Here is a 16,235-nt window from a genome sequence, read left to right as displayed (position 1 = left end):
AATGGCCCCCTCAAGGATTGAACTCACAACCCTGGGTTTAGCAGGCCAAAGCTCAAACCACTGAGCTATCCCTCCCCCCCTCAATACACCCTGTCAAACATCCTCCTCCTCAAGTCAGGACCTGATGGCTGTCCTCTCTCATCTTCCTCTCTGTCCACTTGGGAAAAGAAATCAGCATTTGCATGGGCTCTCCCCAGGCGGTAAAGTCCCTCAAACTTGTAGGGCTGGAGACAGAGGTACCATTTCTAATTCTAATCCTAGCATTAGTGTCCTTCAAGGAGTGGGTCCATCGAAAGGATGCATGATCTGTCATGCGTTGGAATGGGTTCCCCAGCAGATGATAATGTAAGGCTTCAACAGCCCATTTCACTGCCAGTGCCTCTTCTTCTACTGTTGAATATCTCGTTTCACAGGGAAATAATTTCTTTCTTTGGTAGAATAGTGGGTGTTCTTCCCCATCCTGCTCCTGGGATAGCACCGTTCCGAGGCCCACCTCTAAGGTGTCTGTCTGGAGTATAAACCAGTTCGAAAAGTCTGGGTGGAATAGGGCTGGTTCTTGACTCAATCAGTCCTTCAGAGTCTGGAAAGCGTGTTCACAGTCCCTGGACCACTATGCCCTCTTAGCTGGGAGTTCTTTGTCAGGTCCCTAAGGGGCGCTGCTAGGGTGGCAAACTGGGGCACAAAGCGTCTATAGAAACTGGCCAGTTCAAGAAACTGCCTCACCTGCCTTTTGGCCGAGGGGGTTGGGCAGTCTCTCATGGCCTGGACCTTATCCACGAGTGGGTGCAACCACCCACGCCTCACTGCGTATCCCAGGTACATCACCTCCTTCTGTCCTAGTGGCATTTAGATGGTTTTGCAGTTAGCCCAGCTACCCCAAGTGCTTGCAGTACTGTGGTGAGGTGACTTAGATTATCTTCCCAGTTGGCACTGTATACCACTATGTTGTCAATATAAGCTGCTGTGTATTGATCATGTGGCTGCAACAGCTAATCCATAAGCCATTAGAAGGTCGACACAGCCCCGTGTATGACATGGTTGTAAATGGGAAAAGGCCGAATGGCGTGGCAAAGGCTGTCTTCTCCTGGGAGATCGGCGTCAGGGGAATTTGCCAATACCCCTTTGTTAGATCCAGTATAGATATAAACTTGGCATTCCCTAGTCACTCGAGCAGTTCATCCACCCAGGGCAGAGAGTAGGTGTTGAATTGTGAGATTGTACTGACTTTCTGGAAGTCTATGCAGAACCTCATGGATCCATCAGGTTTTGGAACGAGAACAATGGGGCTCCTCCACTCACTGCAAGATTCTGCCATGGCCTCCAACGGCCAGCATCGACTTGAGCTCTTCCCAGATGACTTCCCACATCTTCCTGGGCAGCGACTGATGATGGTCTGGCCCTCGTAACAGGACTCGACTGTTAAGGACAGTCGGAGGCTCTGACCCTCTGGGCAGGGCAGGGTGAACAATCAGTCCAAATCAGTAGTCCCTTGTAGCCACTCTTAGTGGCAAGTGCGGGGGTAAGGGAACCCAGGCCCACTCTACTCCACCGGGTTCCAACCCAGGGCCTTATGAAGCCGGTAAACTCCCTATTAAGGATTCAAGCCACGGCTCCTAACACATTCCCTGGGTCACTTCCTACCATAAAGCCCCTCTCAGGCATGTCCTCAGCTGGCAGCGGCTCGGCATCCCTGTCAGTCTCTGTGGCCGGCTAGTCATCCGCAGCATAGGCCGGGTCCACGGTCCCAACAGCCGGGTGAGTCAACAGTTCCTCTGCAGCAGCCTGCAGCACACATCCTTCCTCCTCTTCCGCCAGCCCCAACTGACCTGCGTTGCCTCCTTTTATCTGTCCCCTCCACCTGGAGCCTGTATAACAGAGGCAAGGAGGTGAGGTCTCCAGTGATTGGTCAGCACCTCCTGGCCGTGTGCAGGATTGATACAACCCATCACACACCTGAAAGTCAAAACGTCCCATAATGAACATATCTGGGAAGGCTGGAAAGACCCACAAGGGAAAAAAGCCATTTACAAATCAATTCTGCTTGCACCACCTTCAAAAATGCTGTCCAATAAAACGTCTAAAAGGAGGCGAAGAGGGTTATAATGAGAACAACCTAAAGGAAATGCACACCTTCTACACCTGCTGTCCTCACTAACCCTTAAAGCAGAAGTCGCCAAACTGTGGGACACACCTCCCTATGGGGGTGCAGAGGAATGTTCAGGGGGGCCCGGCAGGCCCAGGCCAGCCCCCACAGGGGGAGGGGAGGGAGCGACACCCAGTCCTGCCCCACCCCCAGCTCTGCTCCGGCCCTGCCTCCAGCCATAGTCCTGGCTCCCGGCCTCCTTACCCCTTCCACATCCCCTCACTCAGAGCTGCGGCCTAGCTCTCAGCCCTGGAGGGCGGGGGGGGGCGCAGACAGGGTAAAGGGGGGCACAACCTTCAGACGTTTGGGGACCACTGCCTTTAAGAAAGGCAGGGAAGGTAGTTTGCTCACCTGCTTCAAGGGGTTAGTGAAGTTAGCAGCTGCAGCATGGGAAACTTGATAGCCTCAATTCAGCTTGATAAAGAAATAGGATTAAATGGGATTTTCTGAAAGGCAATGTTTATATTTAGGGGACTTGGCTGGACATTACTCTGCTGCCCTAAAGGGTAAAATGTGTCCCTGCTGTAGACCAGGAAGAGCCATCTGCTCATAAGCAAGTGCCTTCCAAGTATGTAGGAGGGGAATGGGTACCTTCTCTTGAAAGATTTTTGAAAGCTGTTAATGTATGTAACAGGGCCAAGATGCTACTAGAAGAGGCTCCATAGACAAGCAAGAGAAAGAACTTGGGGGAAAAATGAAAAGTCTTTCTTCCTCCCGCTTCTAGCAGCTGTAAAGGGGAGTAGGGTACACAGGTGGAGCAAAGACATGAGCTTGACAAACTGGCTTCTTGGGTTATGTACTATCACTTTTCTCCCCCTCCACACAGCAGCCCGAGTACAACTGTCCAAATCTGGATAAGCCAAAACTAAACTACCATTACCTGGTCTGCGCCAACAACATCCACATCTTCGCCTACATCTTCTGCTCCACCATCTGCTGAGAAGTCTTCTGCCTTGATCACATCTTCGCTGGAACGAAAAGCCGAGCAGTTTAGTTCCTGGCCTGGAAACACACTTCCCTTTGACGGAGGTTCTACTTAGGATGTGTTTTGCTTGCGGCGCTAAAAGGGAGGGCAGATTTTAAAGACTGCATGCACATGATACGAGTTGCTTTTAGGATTCTTGCATAAAGAAGCCCAAAGTCTTTGGCCCAAAGTGGGGAAGAGCTTCATTATATTCTGATAAAACGAACTTTGATTCGTGCAACTTGGCACCAAACAACCAAAAAGTGTAAAAAAAAAAAACAAAAAAAAAAAAACAAAAAACAACCCACCACCCACCTATGAGTCTGTCCAGTAAATCCATTTAAGGAGAGTGGGCGCTGTCACCCTGAAAATTGCATTTCTGGCTGGAGTTTGTGTTTTCCCTTTTAACCCTGACAAGTGACATCTCAGATTTCTGTACCTGAGATATTACAGAGAAAATATTGCTTTGTTTGTCTGCGTGTTTTCTTGGTGCACTGGCTGGCACATGGAGTCTAGCCAGAGGCCCTGTTCTGTGGATAGTGTTGGGCACTTCCTCCATTATGTCATGTTCTGTGTGGAGCTCCCACACAGTTGGCCTCAGGCCCTGCAGGAAGGAATTCACCAGAAACACAGCAGCACAGCTGCTGAGGCCAAGACGATGTCTCCTTCTCCAATTTCTCTCTTAGGAGTAAAGAGGAGCTGGGGACAGGTGGGGTGGAGAAACACCCTTCTTCATTCCCAAACCCAAAGCTGGGTAGTAACTGGTACCTGGGAAGCCCCTTTTGCGCCCCACAAAGGGCTAGGGAGTGATTCAAATCTGAGGTTACCGGGCTGGAAAGCCCCGTTCTTCCCTCTGCAGCTTTTTCAATGGGACTGGGAACTATAGAAGTCAGGCAGGAAGCCTTCTCCTCCTTCCCCAGCTGCCTATAGGACTAGGGAGCAACGGGAGTCTGGGCAGCTAGGGGAGAGGGTTATTCACTCCCTGTACGTCCAAGAGGAGAACACAGAAGTTGGAAGACAGAATCAGGAGGAGGGTATGGCCCCAGGCAACTGCTCCGTAGCAGCACTGAGAACACAAGGAGTGCCCCAAGGTGTGAACTGTAAGACACTGCACTAATTGCACACAGTTTTGCAGTCTGCGTATTTGAAAAATCCCAGCTCTTTTAGGGGCTTGTGAACCATTTTTCCCTCACCGACGTCTTCTGCTCAGTCCCACTGGACAAAAGAATGGCAGACATTCTTGGAGACTTGTATCTTGAGACTTCAACCTCTTTCTGCTTTTCCCTGCTGCAGCAGTGAGTTCTGGAGTGCACAGGAAGTCTGGAGTCTTGTTTGTTGTCTCAGTGTGGCTGGTTTCAGGCAGGGACCCTGTAACAGACAATCAATAGCACTATTCTTCATTCTCGCTCTCTGAGACATTGAGAGAGGAATACTTCAAACAGCCCAAGAGAGAGGAAAAAGCAGCATTCGTTACAATGGGTGCAGTCATTGTGGAAGCTAAATTCATGGAGACACTCTGAGCAAAGCATTCATTTTAAAATTCCACTGTGTTGAATGACCCAGCTAAAATCTATACAAAAAACCCAAAATGACGGCCTGGGCAGTGGCTGATTTTGCACAGCGTATGTGAGACCTCCAGCTTAGATTTCTGGGCCCTGACTCTTCCTCTCCAGACCAGAGGGCACTGTCAGTGCTGCACATGTTATACCAATAAAATAAAAACCAGCAGGATCTTATTAAAGGGGAAAAGGCAAAATACCACACTTATTCTGAATATAGAAAGAATCATAGTAAGCAGTTAGTCATAGCTATAACATTCCATTCAATCTCATATTTATTCATACATTCATTCATACACACACACACACACACACACACAGGTTCTGCAAGGTTGTTATCATAGTTACTAGCCTTAGAGTTGCTCACGCCAAGCCACTGGCCAGGTGGTCTGGACATGAGGAGGGAGCAGGGCCTTGTCAGATGCTCATCTGATGCTCCTGGAAGTTGGTTTGCAGAATCAGAACCCAAAGTTCTCACTTTCTAGAGTCCATTTTTATAGGAGTTTCTTCTTATGCCAGTCTATGGGAATTGCTTCATCATGCTGTTGCTGAATCAATCAGCAGATAGCACATTCCTGACGGCTCCGTGCTGCCAGATGTTATCTTGTTCTTTGGTTCTCCCATCCTTGAGGCTGTTGGGTGGATTCCAGTCTGCCCTCCGGGGGTCCTCTGGTTATTTCCACTTGACGCCTTCTTCAGCCGATGGACGCTGGATTCTTAGGCTGGCACCTCCCTGATCATTCAGTTATTATCCACACCAAGCATCCATCCACATACATCCTCTATCTCTATTTTAATCACAATTGTTAACAAAGCGAGATGAATACAACAAAAGGGCGGGGAGTCTCTGGGTGCTGTTTCTATTGTTACAGAGTATTGCTTTGAGTCTCTCTCTGTGTGAGTAGTTGTTGTTACAAAGAATTGCTTTGAGAACAGACTCTGTCTTAGGATGTACTAACACAATTAGCAGCTTGCAAGTTTCACACATAGAGGGAGAGAAACAGTACCAAAAACCAAGAGACCTCTTAATTAGTAATACCCTGGAATTTAAACTATGGGAAATCAAGTTCATTTGTGATTTTAATACAGAACTTCTTTAATATGATCCAACATAATAACTATGCACGTAGCCTCTCTGGAAAGGCAGACCACCTTTGTGACATGCTGCTGCAATCCCCCCATGTCCCCAGAGATCGGGGGTGGGCAAACTACAGCCCACGGGCCAGATCTGGCCCATCAGGGCTTTGGATCCAGCCTACGGGATTGCCACCCCAGTGGCACTGCGGGCCCCGTGCCGCTCCCGGAAGCAGCCATCACCACGTCCCTGCGGCCTCTGGGGTGGGGAGTGGGGCAGAGAGCTCCGTGCGCTGCCCTTGCCCGCAGGCACCTCTCCCCGCAGCTCCCATTGGCTGTGAACGGGGAACCACAGCCAATGCTTTGGGGCTTTGGAGAAGGTACCCACAGGGGAGGGCAGCGAGTGGAGCCCTCTGTCTCTTTCCCCTCCTCCCCCCTACCTCCCTCCCCGGGGCCACAGGGACGTGGTGCCGGCCGCTTCCTGGAGCGGCGTGGGGCCTGCCCTGGCCCCACTCCACGCTGTGCCACCCAGAGCCACTCCAGGTAAGCAGCACCGGGCCAGAGCCCACACCCCAAACCCCTGTCACACCCCACACGCCTCCTGCACCCCAAGCCCCTACCCGGAGCCCCCTGCCACATCCCAAACCCCTACCGCACCTCAACCCCCTGCCCTGAGCCCCCTGCCGCACCCCAACCCCGTCCCAACCCTACATTCATGGCTCTGCATGCAATTTCCCTACCCAGATGTGGCCCTTGGGCCAGAAAGTTTGCCCACCCCTGCCATAGATACTGGACTCTGAAGGGAGTCCCATCAACTCCTCAGATGAAGGATGATGTGCAAAGCATAGCCCTGAGGATGGCTGTAAGCCAGAAAGGGAGGAATTAAAGGATCTTCTGGAGAGGATTCCCTTTGTTTCTTCTAACAGAATACATCCCAAAAATAGTAACAGTAAGAATCTATATTTAGCACTTCTATAAATAACTGTTTTCATTTCATAGGGCTTCATAAAATTTATCTAATCCTCACAATACCACTGTGTGGAGTCAAGTAATATTATCCTCATTTAGACATGGAGAAACTGAGGCAGGGATGTTAAGTAACTGGTTCAAGGCTACTGAAGGCATGAATGACAGCAGGGACTAGAACAGAACTCGAGAGTTTCTGGCTCCCATACTCAGACCACTGGACCAAGCCTCTCTCTAGTGAATGATGAAAACAACAAATCTGAAGGGAAAAATATAGGGTTTAGAATGGCAAGTCTACAACAGCCCACGCACTGCAGTATTTGAATGTGATATGTTATCCATTTTTACTGAGGACACAACCAATCAGATTTAACAAGATGGTGGAACTTTCATACCATTAGACAATTTTCTTTTAAAAGAAGATGTCTTAGATCTGCTTGTGGTTGACCATTCTCTTAAACTGCTGATAACAGAATTCTCCTCATCTTCATTTGCCAGCAAAGAGTTCCTGTACCAAACCAAGGGGTGCCATTCATCTCCTCTGCAAGATGCTGGCTCTGTTATATACCTCTGTAGGTAACCGTACCTGGGGAAAAATGAGAAGTATAAGAAAAATCAAAGTTTCTTCTGTAGCTATCTAGGCTAGCCCTTCCTACATCTGGGTTTTTTCCCTCTCCTCTGCAATTGGGGAGGCAGAACCAGATCCATCAAGCAACAGAAAGAGGGAGGACCTGGCTCCCCCTTCCGAGAAAACAAATCAGTGTGAGTGCTTCCGAAGCTGAAAGATTGCTCAGAACATTACAAACAACTCTTGATTCCCAATAATTACAGAGCCACATCCATCTTTTAGTACAATTTCCTACACTCTAGCACAGGGAAAGTAACTGCTTGTTGCTGCTGCCAGGAAGCAATTTACTGGGTTGTTTTCTTGTAAGATAACCCCTCCCCAGCAACTGAAAGGTCTAGTCCTGCCTCCTCAACTGCAGAGCAGAGGGAAACCCAACTGAGAGGCATTCCCTCTGATTTAACAGCAAGACAAAATGAACTCCGGAATTAGAAAGCGGGGGTGGGGGCCGGGCGGGCACAATGCTTTCCAGCTACAGCTCATCACTTCCAATCCAGCCAGCACTGTTAAACCAGATCCCACATTAGAACACGCACACCATGAACATTTTATACATTTTAATATAATTAATTATATCAATAATTATTTTAATTATAATTTTATATTGTTATTACTACTCTGATTCAGAAGGCAGCCTGGAAAATATCAGAGCTTTCATCAAAACAAGAAAAAGACAGTCCTGGGAGGATGACTCAGATGATTAGAGTCATGCATCATGGAGACTCAACACACTGATTATGCAATATGTTAGTTTCAAACAAGAGTGTATTGTAACTAAAATTTTAGGGTCTAATTCAACTCCCATTGATGTCAGCCGAAACACTCCTATTTTAAAGCCCTTAGCACTGTTTTTTATTTAATAAATTGTTTCTATGTATATTTTGTGGCAAACACCAACTGACAAGTAAAATATTTTACCACTAAACTCCATATACTTAGAACATGTTGGCTATACTCCTTTCTAACAAATGTCCTTATTCTCTTTATCATGTGTTATAGGTGCATTCACAAATGTTATGCAGGTCTGTTCACCAGTCCTGTGCCTGATTAATAATAAAAATGAAAATAACCAGACGTTTATTTTCAAAAGTTCATGTTGACTTAAAACATTCCGTCCTGTAATTTATGGTGCAACTAAACCTAAATATTTCTAAAAGGAAATATAATCTCCAGACCTTGCAAGGCATTTTGAGCCTCCCAGAAAAGAAACTGTTACTTTACAAACATAGCTTGAATGTAGAGTTGTAGATAAAATTGCAATTTCCCCCTCCTTGAGAACTTTATTGTTTTTCATTTATTTCCAACATAGGTGGGCAAGTCAAAGACAGCTGAAGATAAACTCTAGGTGTGTTTCTTGCTTGGTTCCTCACAAGAGTGGTCAAAAGATGAGCAAACCAGTAGGGATATTCCTGCTTTCTTGGAATATACCCACTGGAAAAAAAATTAGACACAGCCTTGGAAAATCATCATGAAAATTTACCATCCTGCCCATCCTGCTGATGAAATTATCATTATCCTTTATCATTATCCTTTATCATTAAAAAATCATTATCCTTTATCATTAGAAAAAAAAAAGTTACTCTCCTAAGACAAATTGGTAAATAGAGTTTTGCAAGGGTGAATTAACAGAAATCCACCTGGGGGAAAAAGATCACCATATGGAAAAGAACGATTGCTTAAACCAAGTCCACATTGTGATGATGGAGTTAAACAAAAGTTTGTGGAAGGTACAATCTAGTGGTACACACAAGAGATCCTGGCTAGCAAAAATGCAAAATTAGAAAGGGTAATTACTATAATTATAGACTGATCAAAATCAAACAATCAGAGGTCACAATACAAAAAAGGGAATCTGCACACTGCACATTTTCCCCCTGCACGTTGCATTTTTATATCTTATTCATTTCTCAATATGCATTCTGTGTGTAACTGAATTCTGAATACATTTTGTTTGTCACGGATTAAGAGTAGCATGAGGTTAAACATTTTACCACTCTTAATCCTTGGCATACAAGTCATTTGAAGCTCTCCATGAAAGATCAGTTCCAACTGAACCCATGCTAATGCTATAACCAGTAAGCTTAACAATCCAGTAGTGAGCAAGTTACACAGGGCATGGCAGGATGCAGGCAGCATGCTTTTTTTCCTACTTGCTGCCTGGTTTCTTCTCTGTCATGAAACTTTACCTATTGGCATTATTGTAAATTGCCCAGAAATTCACAACATTTATTCATATTTAATCATAAGCATCCAAGTCTTACAAGATACTTGCTTCTTAGGAAGTGTGTATGAGAGGTTTCTTTTATTTTAACTGATTTTACAAGTCAGATATATAAAAAACTGCAGCTGCAGAAGTCAAAGCTGGAGTTCCACTGACTAAGGAAGAAAAGAGAAGGAATGGAATGGAAGGAATCAAGGGACAGAAAGGAGGAAGGAGCTCCTGCAGTACCAGAGACAGAGAAGAGCAGACACTGAGGAAGTAGGGTCTATGGGTTTGTCTACACTTAAAACGCTGCAGCAGCGCTGCTGTAGCATTTAGTGAAGAGGCTACCTATGTTGACGGGAGAGTTTCTCCCATCCGTATAGGTACTCCACCTCCCCAAAAAGAAGGACGCCCTCTTGTCAACATAGCACTGTTCACACTGGGGTTAGATCAGTACAACTATGTTGCTCAGGGGTGTTCTGAGTGGATTTTCCACACCCCTGAACGATGTAGTTATACAAACATAAGTTGATACCGTATACCAAGCCTAACAGACACAATCATGTTCCTCTGTACTAGGATACAAAATATCCAGAGCCATAAGAATAAATGGCCCAGAGTTATATTATTATTATTTAATATTTACATTACAATAGCACCCAGAGGTGCCAATCAGAACCAGAATCCCATTCTGTCAGGGACTCTACAAAGACATAGTTCCTGCAGTGAAGAGCTTCATGCGACATATTTTGTAACAGAATCCTCAGAGAAGCTAGTCTGCCCCAGTCATATGGATTGTGGTTTTGGCTCCTTCCATTCCGTTGTCACTGTATTAGCTCTATCTCCACCTCTTCTCTTTGCTCCAGGACAGAACTTAAACTGTTTAACACTTGAGACCACCCTTAAAAAAGGGGTTCTATTTGCTCCTGCCAGCCAATATACCTCCCTCCCTCATATATAATGTTAACACCATTTTCCCCCATGGCCTTTTTTTTTTTTTAAACACCTTTTTTTTTTTTTTTGGTTGTAATTATGGCTGAAAACTGATTGGGTATGTAGATGCACAACCCCAAAAAACTGCTAGCATAGACTGAAATGGAGAAGAAATCAAAACTGAAAAAGTGTCCAATCATCCACACTTCTGATGGGAAACCAAACAGATTTCCAAAGTTGGCCAGATAGAGAAGTACTTGAACAATTCTTCCAACAATATCAAGCCATCCATTATACAAAGACACACTGTACAAAAATGATCTATGCACGAGTGTGTAAGTGCTGCATATGACATGCATCACCTAAGATCACTTGTCTGGCAGTAAGCAATAAAGGTAACTTACACTAATCTTTTGTCAGGCTTTAGTAGCTTATTGGAGAATTCACTGATGATTAACAGAAAGCTTAAATTTGGAGGCAGGCATTTCCCTTCCACTCCAGCAGCTCCTTGAAAGGCAAATTCAATCCCTTCTCTATTAGAGGGGGAAAAATAAGAGGGACAAAGTAACTTAACAGAGAAAATAAACAAAAACAATGCCATGGACAATATATGGTTATGTGGCACATACTTGTGTATCATGGCTACTGATTCTCTGGATTTCACCTGATCCCAGCCAAATGTCAGTGAAAAGCGACGACCAAGTTCTTTAATGTTTGTGAAAGACGAATCCATGCTGTGGGTACTACCATGGGTTTCTGTATGTTTCTGAAACAACTGCAAAACCACAAACACCAACATGTAAACTTCCAGGCAACAAAAGCACAAGGAGAACACACCAGCCATACAATACTTACCTCATGTAGAGCGAAGCATTGCAAAGGAAACGAACAAGCGCAAAACAAATTCATTTGCTGAAGAATCACACTCACTTGGAACAAACCTGAGAGGTTTGAGCACTGCCTGGGAAAATATCTGCAAAGGGTGCCACTCTGTTTAGCAGGTAGGATGCCTTACTTGCATAGGCCTCTAATCCTGCAAAGTGATAAGTGCCTTCAACTCCCACTGAGATCAGTGGATCTAGTCAGAGGGCTTAATCTCATCCTGAGGGTTAGAGAAAATCAGAGCATAGATACACAACGGCTAGTTTTGAAAGAGAAGAAGCAACGCTTGCCCACATAGTTGAGGACAGGACTGAGCCAACTGAGAGACACAGACCTTATTGCCAAGTTTTTTTCTAATAGAACGTATAGGAAGTTTGTTCCCTGCGACCTGAAAATTTTGAAGGTCAATGAAAGACCAACCTGGGCCAGTTGTCTATGTGATATGTAACAGACTTTCTGACTATGTGGGCAGAATATATGTGGCCAAATGCGGCTCACCCTCACTTTATCTCGTATTTCAGGGGTTGGGTCATGGATCTAAGCTCCTGGCGAAGTGTGTGAAGTTAGCAGAGCTCATATATCAGTCAATCTAGGAGGAGTCTGTTCTGCAACTCAGGAGTATGACATGGATGCTGGGAGAACAGATGTCCATGAGGAAACCAGGCTAGAGCAGTTTGTAAAACAGATTATCAGGCTCAATACTGCTATGGCAGAGTTGGTGTAACTAGAGGAGCAGGGGCCATCATCAGGTGTGTCCAATTTCTTCAATAAAAATCTAATTTAAATTCTCTAGTCAAGCATGGAAACAATGGGGGCCTGATCCCAGAAGGCACTGAACACCTCTGGAGAAATGCTAACCACCCCCAATTTCAGTGGGAGTTGAGGCTGCTCACCACTATGTAGCCAGAGGCCCTTAATCTGTATCTTGCAACACAAGACGCTCCACGAATAATAACAATCCTAAAAGATCAGGTATTTGGCAAAAAAAAATATGTTTTTACTCTTAGGCCAAAAAGCTCATAAGGTGCTTTGACAATGAAAAGCACTTACATGAATTCAAGAAAGTGACTTTTTCACTATCTATTTAAATTAGTTTGAATAACTATGACAAGGTACATAGAAAATTATAGTGTGGGGATGGCTTTCATCAGAGTCCCTTTCCTTCTGCATTACTCTTACCTGCTGCAGGCAGAGAATCAACGTCTTGGCACTCTGGATTTTGTTGTTATGCCTCGTCCTGCTCAGGGTTTCTTTAATTATATCTCCAAAATCATTGTAGGTCTATTAGTGCAAAAAATACATAACAGAAACATCACTACCTTACTACAGCTTTATGAATACACAATATCTGGGGTACACTCATGAAACACAGGAAAAACAGAGACTGCTAAAAAAACTGAACAATTCATAAAATATTCCAGGTCCTAGATATCTTGCTAAAAGGAACTTTTTTTACATGTTTTCACAAGGATAATTTTATTTATGCTCCTTTGTAAAGTACTGTGAGATCTATGGATGAAAAATAGTTAAGTATTATTCTGACAGGAGGACTGAATCAATGAGTTGGAAACAGAATATGGAGATTTTCACACCTAGACTACTGATTCACACCCAGCCCTGGCCACGTGGATACCAAGTGTCATCGCCAGCAGATGGCTATTGAAACCACTCATTTCACTCAAGTTTAGAGTGATCCTAGTGACCAAGTGCCACCACCACAAATGGCACCTCTCTGGCAGTCTTCTACAGAAGCCAAAGAGTTAATGAACGGGGAACTAAATTACCCTGTCCCTTAGTAATCATTCATTCTACTCTAAGGTACATTAGCAGAGCAGTGGGGAGAAGCCTGCACTGCTACTGTTCATTTCTGCAACCATTTTGTGCATAAACAGATGACTCTGGCCTCCAAGGCTGCTAATCCAGCACCTTCCACAAGTACTAGAGTCACTTTCATGGCGTAAATGCATTTTCAAAGCTAAGTGTTACCTTCATATAGTGCTTATAGATCTCAGCAGCCGCAGACATCTCCACCACGGTAAACACAATTAGCTTGCAATAGACTGCAAGAAGACTCCGCCTCCTGTGTAAATCATTCAATTTGTAGCCCTCCTTTTCCCTCTCCTCCTCTTCTGTCAAGTCTAGGGAAATAAACATGCTAAGGCTTTTTTCTAACATTTTACTTAATGTATTTTATTTTTAAGGCCAACTTCAACCCAAATTACACAAACTCAGCTGTTCAGTCAACTCTCTAAATAACAGACACTATCCTTACCAAAGGATATAGGTTTATTTCCATTTCAAAGCTCACAGCTGATGACAGTGCAAGCTACTCATTTGTATATCCTTTCTATTTTGATCTTTGTAGGGATTTCACATTTCTACCAGTCAGAATCTCCTTGTAAGATCCCGGCTATAGCTGTAGGACAGGACCAAAACACGGAACACAGAACAAAAACCAAACACATCTGACAGAAAAAGACCAGCGAACCATATCAACATCTTTTCTTTAAAAGAAATCAATGCCAGCACCCAGCACTCAATTCATGAGTAACTCCACAGAAACAAACTAGTACACACAGCCTGTGAGAGAAGAATTCAGTTGCAAGTTTCCAAGTAGTTATCAACACTGACATTTGACATTTACTTAGCATGTAAACTCTCTGGGGCAGGTCATTTTGTTCTGTGTATGTATAGTGCCTAGCACAATGGGGTCCTGGTCCATAACTGGGGGCCCCAGGATTACTTCAGTACAAATAATAATACATTTGGGAACCAATTGCTTTTACGGCTTTTGCCAGCCCTGTTGCTGGAGGTGCTTGGAGAGAGTTACCTGCAGAAGGAAAGCCTGGGAGAGTTAGACTCCTGCCTGGAGTGAATTCTGCCTCCTCGCTGCCAGAAAGCTTCCCTGATCTCTGGCCTAGGAATCCCACATGACCTGTTTCTGGCTCTCAAACCCAGCCTCTGGCCTAGGAACCAATGAGAGGCAGGTAGGCTGACCAGGAGTAAATGACTGTCAGGGTCAGAACTGACAAGGGGCAGCTGACAGATAAGACAGGCAGATGGGCTCATGGGAGAGAAAAGACAAGGAATCACTCCTGGATGAAGGAGTTTGCTGAGTTTATTGTAGGGGAGAGAGTAAGACAGTGAGTTTGGAGGGGGAAGTTGGGACCCTTTGTTGGGAGGACTGAGGAATTGAAAATATGTTTCTTCTCATGTTCAATTCCTCAGAGCAAGTTGCTCGATAAGTATCATAGAAATGTAGGGCTGGAAGGGACCTCAAAAGGTCAGCTAGTCCAGCCCTCTGCACTAAGGCAGACAAGTAAACCTAGACCATCCCTGAGAGGTGTTTGTCCAACCTGTTCCTAAAAAACTCCAATGAGGGGGTTCCACGACCTCCCTTAGAAGCCAATTCCAGACCTTAACTACCCTTATAGTTAGGAAGATTTTCCTATTATCTAACCTAAATCTACCTTGCTGCAGATTAAGCTAATTACTTCTTGTCCTACATTCATGGAGAACAATTGATCACAGTCCTCTTTTTAACAGCCCTTAACATATCTGAAGACTGTTATCAGGTCCCCCCTCAGTCTTCTTTTCTCAAGACTAAACATACCCTGTATTTTCAACCTTTCCTCAGAGGTCAGGCTGTCTAAACCTTTCATCATTTTTGTTGCTCTCCTCTGGACTCTTTCCAGTTTGTCCACGTTTCTTAAAGTGTGGTGCCCAAAGCTGGACGCAGCTGAGGCCTCACCAGTGCCGAGTAGAGTGGGATGCTTACCTCCTATGTCCTACATACAACATGACTGTTAATACACCTTGGAATGATATTAGCCTTTTTCACAACTCTTATTCTTTTTGTGATCCACTATCATCAGTGACCAGGGCGTGGATGGGCATGCCTAGTGGTCCGACCAGGAGTCTTGCCTAACGGTTAGAACAGTTGTCGTTGCCTAGGGTCAGAGGTCAGATGTAATCGGATCAGAGGGGTTAGAACCGGGTTACCTGGAGGGAGGCAAAGCTAGGTCCAAGGCAGGGTTCCAGGCAAAAGCAGGGCTGGAATAAGGCTGGGAACAAGGCAGGAGCAGGACTGAAATCAAGATGGGAGCAGGAGCTATTGCAGCTGTGGGCAAATGGTCGAAGCAGCCACTGAACTGTTGATTAAGAGCTGGTCTGCTGACCCGTCCAACTGATCAAGTGGTGTAGCCAATAAGGCAGCCTACGACAGGCCCGCTGCATTCATTAGGGTGCCCAGAGACTGGCTCTGTTGCAGGCCCCAATTCCTGATCCACTATAACCCCCAGATCCTTTTCAGCAGTACTACAACCTAGCCAGTTATAACCCATTTTGTAGTTGTGCATTTGATTTTTCCTTCCTAAGTGAATTTCCTCTTGTTGATTTCAGATCAATTCTCCAATTTATCAAGGTTGTATAGCCGCACCCTTGGTACCACAAAGAATTAGCAGCATCTTTTCAAAATCATTCACAACAAAACCTAATTATTGCATTACTATTCTAAAACTGTTTGAAAATGACAGAAGAACAGCAAATACCATAATACGTTCTGCAAAATCAAACTCACTCGAATAATATATATTATCCCTTAGTTTGATGGCTTGGAACTGTTATACATCAACTGATCCACAGTTCCTCAACTAAAATCCCTCCAGGAGCATGGTTAACAGAATAATTCTAACCCACTGAAATCTATCTCAAGGTTTGATAGTGCTACCCATCATTGTACTATGTACCTCAGCCCCCTCCATATAAAAATCAATTAGCAATACCTCCTCTGGAAAAGCCACAGCAGACATAAATCTGTATACACTGAGTGATCCATTTTGTTTGTATTCATATGCTACAGCTCTATTTGTAAAGAAATCAAAAAA

General features: G+C 44.9%; 1 protein-coding gene across 25 annotated transcripts in view; it reads right to left on the bottom strand.

The window, feature by feature from the left end:
- Positions 1 to 16,235, bottom strand: part of LOC102936729 (cohesin subunit SA-2) — a 159,679-nt gene that overhangs the window by 65,269 nt on the left and 78,175 nt on the right. For 5 of the 25 annotated variants that reach the window (XM_043537724.1, XM_043537723.1, XM_043537729.1 and 2 more), the window contains 8 exons: positions 13,336 to 13,487; positions 12,529 to 12,630; positions 11,097 to 11,242; positions 10,872 to 11,000; positions 7,102 to 7,292; positions 4,301 to 4,475; positions 3,024 to 3,111; positions 1,774 to 1,953 (listed from right to left, as the gene is read on the bottom strand). In XM_043537724.1, the coding sequence (XP_043393659.1) occupies positions 1,774 to 1,953; positions 3,024 to 3,111; positions 4,301 to 4,475; positions 7,102 to 7,292; positions 10,872 to 11,000; positions 11,097 to 11,242; positions 12,529 to 12,630; positions 13,336 to 13,487 (1,163 nt within the window). The other 20 variants (XM_043537737.1, XM_043537742.1, XM_043537732.1 and 17 more) reach the window with 17 other exon arrangements.

Source organism: Chelonia mydas, chromosome 1 (assembly GCF_015237465.2).
Source record: "Chelonia mydas isolate rCheMyd1 chromosome 1, rCheMyd1.pri.v2, whole genome shotgun sequence".
Classification (NCBI taxonomy): Eukaryota; Metazoa; Chordata; order Testudines; family Cheloniidae; genus Chelonia; species Chelonia mydas.
The sequence above is the reverse complement of the archived record's forward strand: the minus strand, read 5'-3'. Positions and strand labels throughout refer to the sequence as shown.